Below are 13,350 nucleotides of genomic sequence, written 5' to 3'. Positions count from 1 at the left end.
TTACAAGTGGGGAAGGAGGAAAGAAGTAAGGTTCTTCTGGGCCCGAAGGAAAACAGACATGGTGACCAAAAGCCCCGTCAAAGGGAGAGCTCGGGAGTTGGGGTGGGAGTTGGTGCTGGGTGGTTTATCCACAAAAATGAAAAATTTCTAGGAAACCCACAGTGTTCCATTCCCCCCCCTCCCCCTTCTTTCCCCCATCTCTTTAGGACCGCCACAACCATTGGGGGCTGGGGTGACCAGGGTGGGAACGTTTGCTGCCCATCAGGTGACTACCACGCTGGCCCGGTCCCCGCTGGCTGTAAGTAGGGAAGTTGGGGTGAGCAGTGCCTGTTTACTCCCAGGCCTCCTCCTTCGTCCTAGTCGATCCGACCTGGCCCCGTGGCTGTGAAGGCCTCGGGTTGGGGGGGAGACCCAGCTGCATACCCCAAACCCAAAAATGTAGCGCTTAAATGGGGGCCGGTTGGAGGAGGGTGAAGGAAAGTGCCCGGGAGCCAGTGAATGGAGAAGAATTTCAGGGGAGATTGGGGAGGGGATTTAAACGGTGGAAAATGGAAGAGGCTGGGGTGGGAGGGCGGGGAGGGGTTTGAAGTGCACGTATCTCGATCTGTAGATGAGTGCGTGTGTGCGTGCGCGCGCACGCACGCACACGTACCAGCCTGGCACGGTCCCCCGGGCTGGTGGGCTCATCCCTTTTACCTTCCCGGAAGCACTGTACTACTCTAGGTGGTAAGCAGACTATGTGCCATAAAGGAGGCCTCTGTCCTAAAGCCGGTCCTGATGTCAAAAAGCCAAGCCAGGGGGTTAATTTGGATTCGTTGGAAGCGCCACTTGCCAGAATTCAGTTCTAAGACAAGGACTCCCTGTCCGTTACATTGAATAGTAGTATCCTAGTGGCCTGAAAGAATGAATGCATCTTTCTACTCGAGTTGGACTACTAGGGAGAGACTTGTACTGAGGAGAGGGAGCCTGCTGAGTCACTCCCTTGGTATTTTCATTGGAGGAGAAAAAAATTCCAAGCACAGTAGAAATGTCCATATCTGGGCTCGGTCTATCCAGAAATGCGGCTAAAGAGCTGAAAGGGCCCTTGAGTGGACATTTACTCCAGTCCTCTGGCCCAAGGCCGCGGGGCAGATTCCAGGTGGCCCAGGTCGGGTCTCAGGCGAGTAATAGCCAAGCCTCGGCAAGCCCGGACCCCGTGCCTGTGCTGTAGGCCAGTGTGGTCCTATGGGTCTGGGGAGAAGTCTCAGTTCTCAGAAGCAAGGTGGCCGATGGAGAGAGCACAGGTCTAGACGTCAGAAGACCTGGGTTCTAATCCAGGCTCTGCTAATTGCTTGCTGTGTGACCTTGGACAAGTCACTTAACGTCTCCTTGCCTCGGCTTTCCTGATCTCCCTCCTACTTAGATTATGAGCCCCATGCGGTACAGGGACCCTGTCCAACCTCATTAACTTGTATCTACCCCGGAGCTCAGAACAGTGTTTGACACATAGTAAATGCTTCACAAATACTGTTTTTTAAAAAAAAATTAGGCCAAACCCCAAGGAGATGCCTAAAGGCTTCTCCTGTTGTTCTTTCTTCAAGGTAGATGTAGTCAGAGTGGGCCTCGTCGGGGGAACAGAGCGATCTGTAGGCAAGAAGAGCTTCCAGCTCAATCTGCCCCTGTTCTTCGTGCAACAGCTCGGTGGGTATGTCATGGCCATTGGCAACTAGATCTCTTTGACCCCACCTTGCCCCCTCCATCCTGCTGAATTTCCTGAAGGAGTCAGGGACTTGGGCTCTGGTGTGCTGGCAGGATTGATTTGGGAGCAGCAGGCAGGTGGTCGAGGGGATGCTCTCAAGGGACCTGGAGTCCTCTGGAGCAATTTGGAAAACTTAATTATCCTCCGAGTCTAGTGTCCAGGCTTGTCAGGTGATGCAGATAATGGAGCTGGGGTTGGATTGAAAACATCTGGTAGGAGGAAGTACACTAATTGATTGTTTTTGCATTCTAATGGATTTGTTTTCCTTTGCTATTTTAGAACTTTTTTAAAAAAATGAAAAGGATTAAGCTGTGTTTAATGGTCGAAAATTACTTTTTTTTGTTTTTTTGTGTTTTTTTTTTTGTTTTTTGTTTTGTTTTTGCAGAGAAGTCGGCCATTGCCCCACCAGTCTTTGTATTTCAGAAGGATAAAGGACAGAAGGTAAGGAGCCAGGATATTCTATCTTATATGTGCTCTCTGCTTTGCTAGCCTGGGCTTAAGATCCAACTTTTGAGGAGAACCGTATATGTATAGGTTGTTGCGGCTCCAGAATTGAGGAAGCTAGGAAGATGATCAGGGCTTGAATCTCAGCAGCTAACAATGAAGGAGACTGCAAATTATTATGGACCGAAAAAGAAGGCAGCAGGCTGGCCTATTGTGGGAGAAGAGAGATTTCTAATTTTAAACAAAATAGAAACAGAAGATTGGAAGACATGAGGATAAAGGGGAAAATGTAGTGTTTAGCCTTCGTTGGAGTTTTTTGGGTTGCAGCTGACGATAGAGGGGAAAAATGTAGTTTGTAGCCTTCACTGGAGGTTTTTGGGTTGCAACCAACTCTGTTTTGTGAAGCTTGGAACAGGCTCCTTCTCATTGTTGCTAGTGTAAAAATTCTCTGCATGACTGCAGTCCATTTGTTTTATCTATTTTCACAGTCAAGGCACTGGTCCCATTTTTGATTAAGAATTTCCAACCTGCTGTATCACTGGGGGTTTTGCTGATTGTACATGGAAAGCGTTCTGGGAGATAGCCGACACCTTTGCCTTGGAAGAGGGCGGGGACCAAGTTTAAGAAGCAGTGTTTTGGGGTTTTTTTTTTCTCTTTCCTGGCCCATTTTCATTGGGGAGTAGGGGTGTGGTGGTGGAAGAAAGAACGGTTGATGCATATGCGAAATAGTATTTTGAAATTGACAACTTTGGGGATTTCATTGGTTTATTTGGCCAGCCTGCTAGTGCTTTGAAGCAGGGGTGGATGTTCCTTGTTCTACAACAGCTCAACGTAGGGCTTCTTGGTCCAGTGGCAAGCGCACGCCCGGCCCTGGGAGCCAGTGGACCTGGGTTCTGTCGGTCGATCAATGCTATTCATTTAGCGCTTACTATGCAGAGCTCTGTACTAAGCGCTTGGGAGGGGTATGGTGCAACAGAATTAGCAGACAACGTTCCCTCCCTGTAGCGAGCCTACAGCCTAGAGAGTTGTAGTCTTGGCTCGGCAAGTAGGGGATAGCTTGCTGGGGCTCTGCTCTCAGTGGGGAATGTTTCTGACCCAAGAGCCGCGGTGGGGAGGTGGACCGGCTCAAGCTGGCTGACCTGGAGACTGGCCACCAGGGCAACCTTTTCTTTTTTTTGTGGTATTAAGCGCTTACTATGTGCCAGGCACTGTTCTAAGCGCTGGCGTAGATACAGACTAATCAGGGTGGACACCGTCCAAGTCCCACCTGGGGCTCCCGGTCTTAATCCCCATTTTACAGATGAAGTAACTGGGGGCCAGAGAAGCCAAGTGACTCGCCCAAGGTCACACAGCAGACGAGTGGCGGAGCCAGGATTAGAACCCAGGTCCTTCTGGCTCCGAGGCCCGTGCTCTATCCATTAGGTCGTGCTGCTTCTAGCCTGCTGGTTCCAAGCGCTGCCGCCCACCGTCAACTATGAGCTCCACTCCGGCCATGAACGGCCCTGCCTGGCAAAGTCCTTCGGATGCACTTGGCAAGGTTGCTGTAGTCGATGCCCCCAGAAGGAACACAAGGGGCAGGGCCAAGAGGCTAGTGGGCCGGTGCTACCCGCTGTCACTCGCGTCGGTTCCTCCCAGTGGTTTCTCGGGCCCGAAGTCTCAGGACTGAGGCAGATTTGTTGTTTTTGACAGAAGACTCCATTTTCTCCTTCATACCTGGCCACCCGGCTGCCTTCCTCCAACCCTGTATTGTGTAGCTTGGGGGAGACGATCCACAGGGAAGCAACTTGGATATGTGAGATGATTTTTAACAACCGGAGGAGGAAAAAAATCCCAAGGGGGCAGGAGGTTTTCCTTTTGTCAGCAAGCTCCTGCTGAGATGGTTAAGTGTGTTAGAGTGCTGAGGGGGGAAGAGTCAAGTCGCTGCGGAGGGGTCTGGACTGTCTAGGATCCTGGCTCTCAGTTGATAATTGAAGTAAATGGGAAAATAAGGATTGAGAAAGGAATTTTGCTCAGCGAATAATCATTCAGGGATATCTTCTTTTTACAAATAGAGTCCTGTACGAACATAAACCTTTTTGTCGTCGAAATCCCCCTGCTACAGAAACGGCTGAAGGTTGGAAAACCTTTCTGTTGCATTTAATCTCGGTTCTGTGCTCACACGTTTTCACTTGATCTTTTGGCTAGGACGTTGTTGGGGCATTAGCAAACTATCATCTGCCACCTTCGGCCTACTAGTACACAGGGCCCCGTAGTGTCAGATAAGACCGTGGGGGCAGAACAGGTGATCGCAGTGCAGATTTTTCTTAACGTGGGGTTCTTGCAAGAGCGCAACCCCTACATTTTAGGGGGACTTGGTGTGCCGTAGTTTTTGCGGAGTGATATTTTCCAGTTTTGTGTCTCCTCTTAAGTACCTGTCATTACCCATTTCTCTCCAAATGTGTTTGCACAACAAAAGATCTACGATTTGAAGTTCCTGCAAATACGAAGTCAGAAGTGAGCTCCTTTTAAGCTACTCCGAAGTGAAGGTGGAAATATGTATCGATAACTCAGGTTATTTGACTCCAGTGGCCCTTCTCGGAAAGTGGCCCCTGTCTCCCCGCCACGCACCGTCAGGCCTGGCTAGTTGGGCTGTCTTCTCTTGCCCCTGAATAATACCGTGTTGCTGACGACTACACTTAGAATGTCATTCGCATGTTTTTTAAATCTGTGATAAGTCTGTCAGCTTATTTTACCAACAACAATCGTTTGTTCTTTAGTATTAGTAACAGCATTTATTGAGTGCCCACTGGGCCCAGCACACAGTACTAAGTGCCCGGGAATCCCAAATCAAAGAAGTGAAACATTCCCTGCCCATAAGGAACTTAGCCTCTAATGGGGATTACAAGCAGTAATCAAAATAAATGATTGACTATAGAATTGAACAATCTGTAAGCTCCTTGTGCGCAGGGATCATGTCTACCAGTTCTTCTGTAGCACACTCTGCCAAGTGCTTAAAATAGTGCCCTGCACACAGTAAGTGCTTAATAAATACCACTGATCTTAAGTGCCGAGAATGAATGTTAGTCTGAACATGCACACACGTTAGAGATGGCTGATGGGTTTATATGGCTTTGGGATGCTGGGAGTTAATCAGGGAAGGATTGCTGGAGGAAGAGCGTTTTCAGGAGAGCTTTGAATAAGGGGAGGATTGTGTTCTGTCATATTGGAATAGAAGTTCCTAGCCCGGGCAGCAGCATGAGCAAAAGTAAAGAGGCAGGAGAGTTAGGAGTTTGCAGTTATATATGTCACGCTGTTCATGATCAGTGCGTGTAATTTGCATATTCTGTACCAGACGTCAACAATCAAAAAGAGTTGCCATGGCAACCGGGGGGGGCGCGGGGGGGGGGGGTCCCAAAGTATTTATCAGGTCCCCCGGGGTGGGGGGGAGCTGTGGTTGTGATGGGGCTGCTGCCGTTTCCAGCACTTCTACAGTCATCACTGCTGAGATGTAATCTGCTGGGCCCCCTCCAGCCGAAGAGGAGAGAAACGCTGTGAACATCGTGAAGGTGCCTGTTTGTTTGAAATAGTTGCAAAGTGCCATGATTTTTGGGAGTAATAATAATAATAATAATGGTGTTTAGCGCTTACTATGTGCCAAGCACTGTTCTAGGCGCTGGTGTTGATACGAGGTAATCAGGTTGTCCCACATGGGGCTCACAGTCTTAATCCCCATTTTACAGATGAGGTAACTGAGAGGTTAAGTGGCTTGCCAAAGGTCCCAGCAGATGAGTGGCGGAGCCAGCATTAGAACTCACATCCTCTGACTCCGAAGCCCTTGCTCTCTCCACTAGGCCACGCTTAAATGTTCAGCTGCTGGTTCCCCCTAGGGTAGCTTTATGAGCCACTCTCTGGCCCTCGTGCTGGCATTTTCTGTTGCCTAGTCTAGGCAAACCCTTTGAGTTACTTTATTTGGTAAAGGGTGCTCAGGAGGCAAACCCTCTCCCGTTGAGAGATTGTAAATACCTTCGGTAACAACAGCATAAAATTTTTTTTTATTAATCAAATTCACTCAATCCCACACACTTCGCTTCCCTAACACCAGCTTGCTCACTGTGCCCCGATCTCATCTATCTTGCCTCTGACCCCTTTCCCATGCCCTCTGGCCTGGCACTCCCTCCCCGTCCATATTTGCCAGACCACCACTTTCCCCACCTTATTAAAATCACATTGCCAAGAGGTCTCTCAAGCCCTCTTTTTCCCTACTCCCTCTCCCTTCTGCATAATCTATGTGCTTAGCTCCGCACCTTTTAATCAGTGAGTTGTATTTACCGAGCGTTCACTTGGGAGAATACACTATAACAGAATTGGTAGGCATGTTCCCTGCCCCCGAGGAGCTTATAGCCTAGAGGGGGATATTCCACAGTTTCAGCACTTGGTATTCACCCCACAGCACATACTTACATATCTGTTATTTATTTTAATGTCTGTCTCCGCCTGTAGACTGTGAGCTCCTTGTGTACAGAGATTGTGTCTGCCAGCTCTGTTGCCTTGTACTCTTCCAAGCCCTTAGTACACAGTAAGGGCTTTATTATCATCCGTAGATTTTAGCCATTCTGAATGTTTTCAGCTTCCTCCCATTATGACTTTCTTATCATAAGGGCACCTGAAACTTTGAGTTCCCTGGGCTGGGGGAAAGAATCCTTGGGCTTTTCTCTGAACATGGTTCTCTTTGTACTTGAAATTGTGAGCTCGTTTTGGGCAGGGAATGTGTCTGTTGTATTGTTATATCGTACTCTCGCAAGCCCTTGCTTACTTACTGCACACAGTAAGTGCTCGATAAGTATGATCAATAGACTAACTAGTCTCTTGAAATGGATAAACTTTTAATTATATTGGTAGATCCAAGCTTAATTTTTCTTCAGTGTGTGAACTCCAGTACCAGTTATGCCACTAAAGTAATGTATTAATGCAGTATTAAGATTCTAATTACTAATAATGTGGGCAATATATGCTCGCCTACCACAAATGGAGTAATCCGGAGTACTATTGAGGTATTCCCTTATTTGTAGATGGCCTTTCAAAGACTGTAACCTCATGGAATTGCAGGGAATGTTTGTCCAAGGCTAGAGAAATGCTAAAAGATAGGAAATAGAGGGAAGGGCTGGCATGGCCCCGTTTTTGGATGGAAAAAGGCAATAGTGTGGTCCTAGCCGCTTGGAGCTGATTGTTTAAGTTGCTCATCCATGGTCTGACGGGGCAGCAATGAGGGCATGGCTTCGGCCAGTCCAGGCAACCAGTAGTATTTGAGCATCGGCTGCGTGTGGAGCACCGTACTAAACTCTTGGGAGAGGACGGTAGAATTGGCGGACCGAGCCCAGCCCTCAAGGAGAGTACAGTCCAGTGGAGGAGACAGACTAGAAGCGATAGACCAGAAGGAACCCGATGAGATTGCCCATGAGCGGCTTTGGGTAGTCAAGTGTTTTGATGGCGTAGAAGTGATGAAGTGACGGGAGATCAGAATCTGATTTCAGGAGGGCTTTGAAGGTGGAGAGAGAAGCAAGATCTGTCAGGATATTGTACTTTCCAAGCGCTTAGTACAGTGCTCAGCACACAGTAAGCACTCAATAAATATGATTGAATGAACGAATGAAGATATGAGTTGTGGGCAGGAGGAAGGGCATGGAGCTCGACTAGCTCGTTGTGGGCAGGGAGTGTGTCTGCCAACTCTGTTGTTGTATTGCCATATTGTACTCTCCCAAGCGCTGAGTATAGTACTCTGCACACAGTAAGCACTTGTACTTCCCAAGCGCTTAGTGCAGTGCTCTGCACACAGTAAGTGCTCAATAAATATGAATGAATGAATAAATACCATTCCTTGATTGATTGATAGGTCGGCAGAGAGACAGGGGAGGCCCAGTAAGTAGGTGGGGGCTTGAGAGAAGTGTGGTTGGAGAAGAGTGGAAAAGCAGGAGGGGGAGTGGAGTGCCTGAAAGTCCACCCATCACATCATCCGGGGAGTGGTCCTGCCCTCTGCTCTGTAGGCACGGCACGGGGAGATTGAAGCGGCAGCAGTGCCTGTTAAACTTTAGAATGTGAGGTTGGCAGTGTCTGTTTGTGATTGGGTTTCGGAGAGCCCCGCATAAGCGTTGAGGAGCTAGAAAACTTCTCCTTTAGCCGAAGGTTCTGGGACACCTGCTGCATTTATTGTCCATAAGCTTCTTGGGTTGTCTTGGTTTTGTCTTTTAAATTTTTCCTCATTCACCCTTCAGCAGCCTCCCAGTCCCTCCTATTCGATTGGGCCAGTGGGCCAGGGACCACACCTTTTTTTATCCTCCAGTGTCCTCTTTTCCCCAATGCTCTGCACACCGTAGGTGCTCAATAAATGCCATTCAGTGCCTGAATGAATTAGAATAACAACTACTATGGTTTAAGCTCTTAGTGCCAAAGCACGTTGCTAAATTCTGGGACGGAGGCAAGATAATCAGATGAGACCCAGGAACACATCATTGAAGAGGGCGTAAACATTGAGATGTTCAATTTTGCGGAACGCCCTAAGCGAGTTGGCAAAAAAAAGTGACTAGTGAGTATAAATATGAGCAAGTGCCAAGTAATCCCTCTAAGGAAAATTAATCCCCACCACCACTACATAATGAAAGGCTGTGAGGAATCAGTCGTAACTCAGGAAAGAGACTCTGGAGTCGCTGTTGACTGTTCTCCCAAACCGTCGGTTTCATTTGAGGCATTACCCCCTCAAAAGCCAATAAAATGCCAAGCATCATCAGGAAGAGAGAAAGAAAAACAAAGGCCTGGTTTCGACACTATGAAATGGTATGCCTGCACCTGGAATATCCCGTGCAGTTTGGGTCTCCAAATTTTAAGGACATAAGAGTGCCAGAGAAGGGAAGAGAAAGACACCCGACAGAATGGACCCTTTGGTCTTTGAAGGCAAAGGCTTGGAGAAGAGGAAGTGTGCTTAATGTATCCAAAAATCATGGGGCGGGGGTGGTTCTGACGAGAGGAATGTCATCAATGGCATTTACTGAGCGCCTACTGTGTGCAGAGCTTAATACTAGGTGCTTCAGACCTTATGGTAGAAGTAAATGAACTGGTTCCAGCCTTCGAGGAGCTTACGCTCTAATGGAACTTGTTCACCAAGTCCCACAACCTAAAGGTAAGAATCGATCAATCAGTTGCATTTATTGAGCACTTCCTATGTGCAGAACACTGTTCTGAGCGCTTGGGAGAATTCAATGTAGCAGTATAACAGAGTTGGCAGACCCGTTCCCTGCCGCAAGGAGCTTACAGGCTAGAGTGGCACACGGACTCTAGTAGAAATAGATTACAGATAGGTACATAACTGCTGTGGGGCTGAGGGAGGGGTGAATAAAGGGAGCAAATCCAAGTGCAAGGGTGACACAGAAAGGAGTGGGAGAAGAGGAAATGAGGGCTTAGGGAAGGCCTCTTGGAGATGTGCCTTCAGTAAAAGGGCAGGAATCGATCCCGATAGGGGGTGGTAACTTCAAACTGAAAACATTTTTCACACGAAGGGGTGGTAAGTATATAATAATAATAATAATAATAATGGCATTTATTAAGCGCTTCCTATGTGCAAAGAACTGTTCTAAGCGCTGGGGAGGTTACAAGGTGATCAGGTTGTCCCATGGGGGGGGCTCACCATCTTAATCCCCATTTTACAGATGAGGTAACTGAGGCCCAGTGAAGTGACTTGCCCAAAGTCACACAGCTGACAATTGGCGGAGCTGGGATTTGAACCCATGACCTCTGACTCCAAAGCCCGTACTCTTTCCACTGAGCCACGCTGCTTCCCTATGGAAGTACCTGCTTCCACATTGACCTGGCCAACCGAGAAGGTGGCCAGTAGCACTGCCCAATGTTTTAGACCCATGCCTGCAAAGAGCGCAACTCCTCATGGAGGTTTCGGGAAGAGACAGAAAAGCCTAATGTGCCATACTGGATCAGCCCAATTGTCCATTCAAAATGGAGACTTTAAATTTAGGCAAGGACAAAGTCTTCTAGACTGTGAGCCCGCTGTTGGGTAGGGAAGATGTGCGGGCAGAGACTATCAATAGGTTCAAGAATTTGTTGGATAACTTCATGGATGAGAAGATTGCAAGAGGCTGAGGGGAAAGTTCGGTTGTTTAGAAGGTATATTCCTAACCTTGAGGTTAGGTCAGTCAGTCGATCAGTTGTATTTATCGAGTGCTTGCGGTGTGCAGAGCACTGTACTACTAGGTGCTTGGAAGCATAGAGTGCAGCAGAGTGGGTAGACATGTTCCCTGCTCACAGGGAGTTTATGGTCTACTGGGGGAGACAGACATTAAGATGAATTTTGGGTATTGACACAGGCGGTGTGGGACTGACGGTGAGTATTAAGTACTTCAAGGGCACAGAGCCAAGATGCCAAGGAGAGCAATTGGCACAGTGCTTTTTCAAGCATCCTTTGTTGTCATTCATTCAATTGTATTTATTGAGCGCTTACTGTGTGCAGAGCACTCTACTAAGCTCTTGGGAAGTACAAGTTGGCAACATATAGAGACAGCCCCTACCCAACAGCGGGCTCACAGTCTAGAAGACTCTGTCCTTGCCTAAATTTAAAGTCTCCATTTTGAATGGACGATTGGGCTGATCCAGTATAGCACATTAGGCTTTTCTGTCTATTCCCAAAGCCTCCATGAGGAGTTGCGCTCTTTGCAGACATGGGTCTAAAACATTGGGCAGTATTACTGGCCACCTTCTTGGTTGGCCAGGTCAATGTGGAAGCAGGTACTTGGCTCCCACCCAGGAGGGGGAGATGGCTAGTTTCCATTCCATTTGAAACCCGGGGCCTTCCAAATGCAGTTGTCTTCACTCTGAACGAGAAGGCTAGGTTTTTGCCCCATTTCTCGCCTTACCAATCCTTTCCCAACTCCTCAAGTGGGTTGTTTATGTCCGCTGCCTCCACTTCCTTCCCTCTAATTCTCTCCTTGACCCCCTGAAATCTGGCTTTTGCATGTGGTCCCCCCGCCCCCCCCCCCCCAAGTGCCCTCCTTTTCTGAGGTCACAAATTAGCTCCTTCTTGCCAAATCCAATGGCCCTTACTCCATCCTGATCCTCCTTGGCCTTTTGGGTGCCTTCAACACTGAACCACCCCCATCTCATGGAAACATTATCCAGTCGTGGCCTCACCACATTGTCCTCTCCTGGTTTTCTTCCTGTCTCTCTGGCTGCTGCTTCTCAGGCTCTTGCAGGCTCCTCCTCTGCCTTCCACCCTGTAACTGTGGGAGCCCTCCCAAGGCTCAGTTCTTGGTCCCCCTCTGTTCACTATCTGCACCCACTCCCTTGGAGAACTCATTCCTTCCCACCTCTGTGGTGTTGATTCCCAAATCTACCTCTCCAGTGCTGCCCTCTCCTCTTCTACAGTCTCACATTTTCTCCTGCCTTCGGGATATCTCTACCTGGCTGTCCCACCAACTCCTCAAACTTAACATGTCCGAACCCTCTCCTCCCCATGACTTTTGCATTGCTGTAGATAACACCACCATCCTTTCTGTCTCATCAGCCCGTAACTTTATCCTCAGGTCCTCTCTCGTTCAACCCGCATATGCAGTCTGTCATGAAATTCTGTTGGTTCTACCTTCCCAACATTTCCAGAATGTGCCTCTTCCTCTCCATCCAAACTGCTACCGTGCTGATCCAAGTATTTATCATGTCCGGCCTCAAATACTGCATCCGCCTTCTTGCTGATTTCCCTGTTTCCTGTCTCTCTCCTCTCCGGTCCGTACTTCACTCTGCAGCCTGGATCATTTTTCTACAAAAATCGTTCAGTCCACATTTCCCGCTCCTCAGAAACCTCCAGTGGTTGCCCATCCACCTCCACATCGTGGCTCAGTGGAAAGAGCCCGGGCGTTGGAGTCAGAGGTCGGGGGTTCAAATCGCAGCTCCACCAGTTGTCAGCTGTGTGACTTTGGGCAAGTCACTGAACTTCTCTGTTGCCTCATCTGTAAAATGGGGGTTAAGATTGTGAGCCCTCTGTGGGACAGCCTGATCACCTTGTAACCTCCCCAGCGCTTAGAACAGTGCTTGGCACATAGTAAGCGCTTAATAAATGCCATCATCATTATCATCATTATTATTATTATTATTATTATTATTATCAAACAGAAACTCCTTCCCGTCAGTATTAAAGCACTCAGTTCTCCCCCTCCTACTTCACCTTACTGATAGCCTACTGTAACCAAGTCCGCACACTTTGCTCCTCTGATACCAGCCTCACTCATCAGACCGTGATCTTGTCAGTCTTGCTGTCTACCCCTTGCCCACGTACTGCTTACCCCTGTCATATCTGACAGACCACTACTCTTCCCCACCTTCAGAAGCCTCCTACAATCGCATCTCCTCCAAGAGGCCTTCCCTGACTTCCCCTAGTCACCCTCCCTTCTGTGTCTCCTCTGCCCTGGGATCTGTACCCCTCAAGCACTTGATGTTCACCTCATCTCCTATATGCCTATCTCTAGATTCTCCCATTTCCCCTGTCTTTTATTTTATTGTCTCTCTCCCCCTCTGGAGGCTGTATATGGGGAATTGTTGGCAGGGATTGTGTCTACAAACTGTATTGTATTCTTCCAAGCACCTAGTAGCCCTCTGCACACAGGAAGTGCTCAATAGATACTGCTGATTGAATTTCCTTTTTCTTTGTGTCAGACCTCCCTACAGGGGGATAAGCAGTACGGGCTTGGGAGTCAGAAGGACCTGGGTTCCGCCACTTGTCCACTGTGTGACCTTGGGCAAGCCACTTAACTTGTGGGCCTCAGTCCCCTCATCTGTAAAACAGGGATTAAGACTGTGTTTGATGTATATCTACCCCAGTGCTTAGTTCAGTGCCTGGTACATGGTGCTTAACAAGTGCCATATTAAAAAAAAATCAATGATATTTATTGAGTACTTACTGTGTTCAAGAGCACTGTACTAAGCACTTGGGAGAGCACAGTATGAAAGAGTCTGCAGGCACATTCCCTGCCCACATCGAGCTTGCAGTCTAGCCACTCTGTAATTGTATGTTGCAGGGGCCACATTTGGTCCAGGTTTCCATGTGTCCCTTAAGTACAGTGCCTGGCACATAGTAAGTGCTTAATAAATCCCGTAATTATTATTAATTTCATGATTCCTCCTTCAACTCAAGTGGGTTCAGC

At 48.2% G+C, this 13,350-nt stretch overlaps 1 protein-coding gene across 10 annotated transcripts in view; it reads left to right on the top strand.

Moving 5' to 3' along the window:
• The window catches only part of RANBP3 (RAN binding protein 3), a 100,081-nt gene that overhangs the window by 30,007 nt on the left and 56,724 nt on the right, over positions 1–13,350 (top strand). For 8 of the 10 annotated variants that reach the window (XM_038771752.1, XM_038771751.1, XM_038771748.1 and 5 more), the window contains exon 2: positions 2,124–2,179. In XM_038771752.1, coding sequence (XP_038627680.1) covers positions 2,124–2,179 — 56 coding nt within the window. Of the gene's footprint in view, positions 1–215; positions 299–2,123; positions 2,180–5,618; positions 5,728–13,350 lie in introns of those variants that run through there. The other 2 variants (XM_038771750.1, XM_038771749.1) reach the window with 2 other exon arrangements.

This window comes from Tachyglossus aculeatus, chromosome X1 (assembly GCF_015852505.1).
Source record: "Tachyglossus aculeatus isolate mTacAcu1 chromosome X1, mTacAcu1.pri, whole genome shotgun sequence".
Lineage (NCBI taxonomy): Eukaryota > Metazoa > Chordata > Mammalia > Monotremata > Tachyglossidae > Tachyglossus > Tachyglossus aculeatus.
The sequence above is the reverse complement of the archived record's forward strand: the minus strand, read 5'-3'. Positions and strand labels throughout refer to the sequence as shown.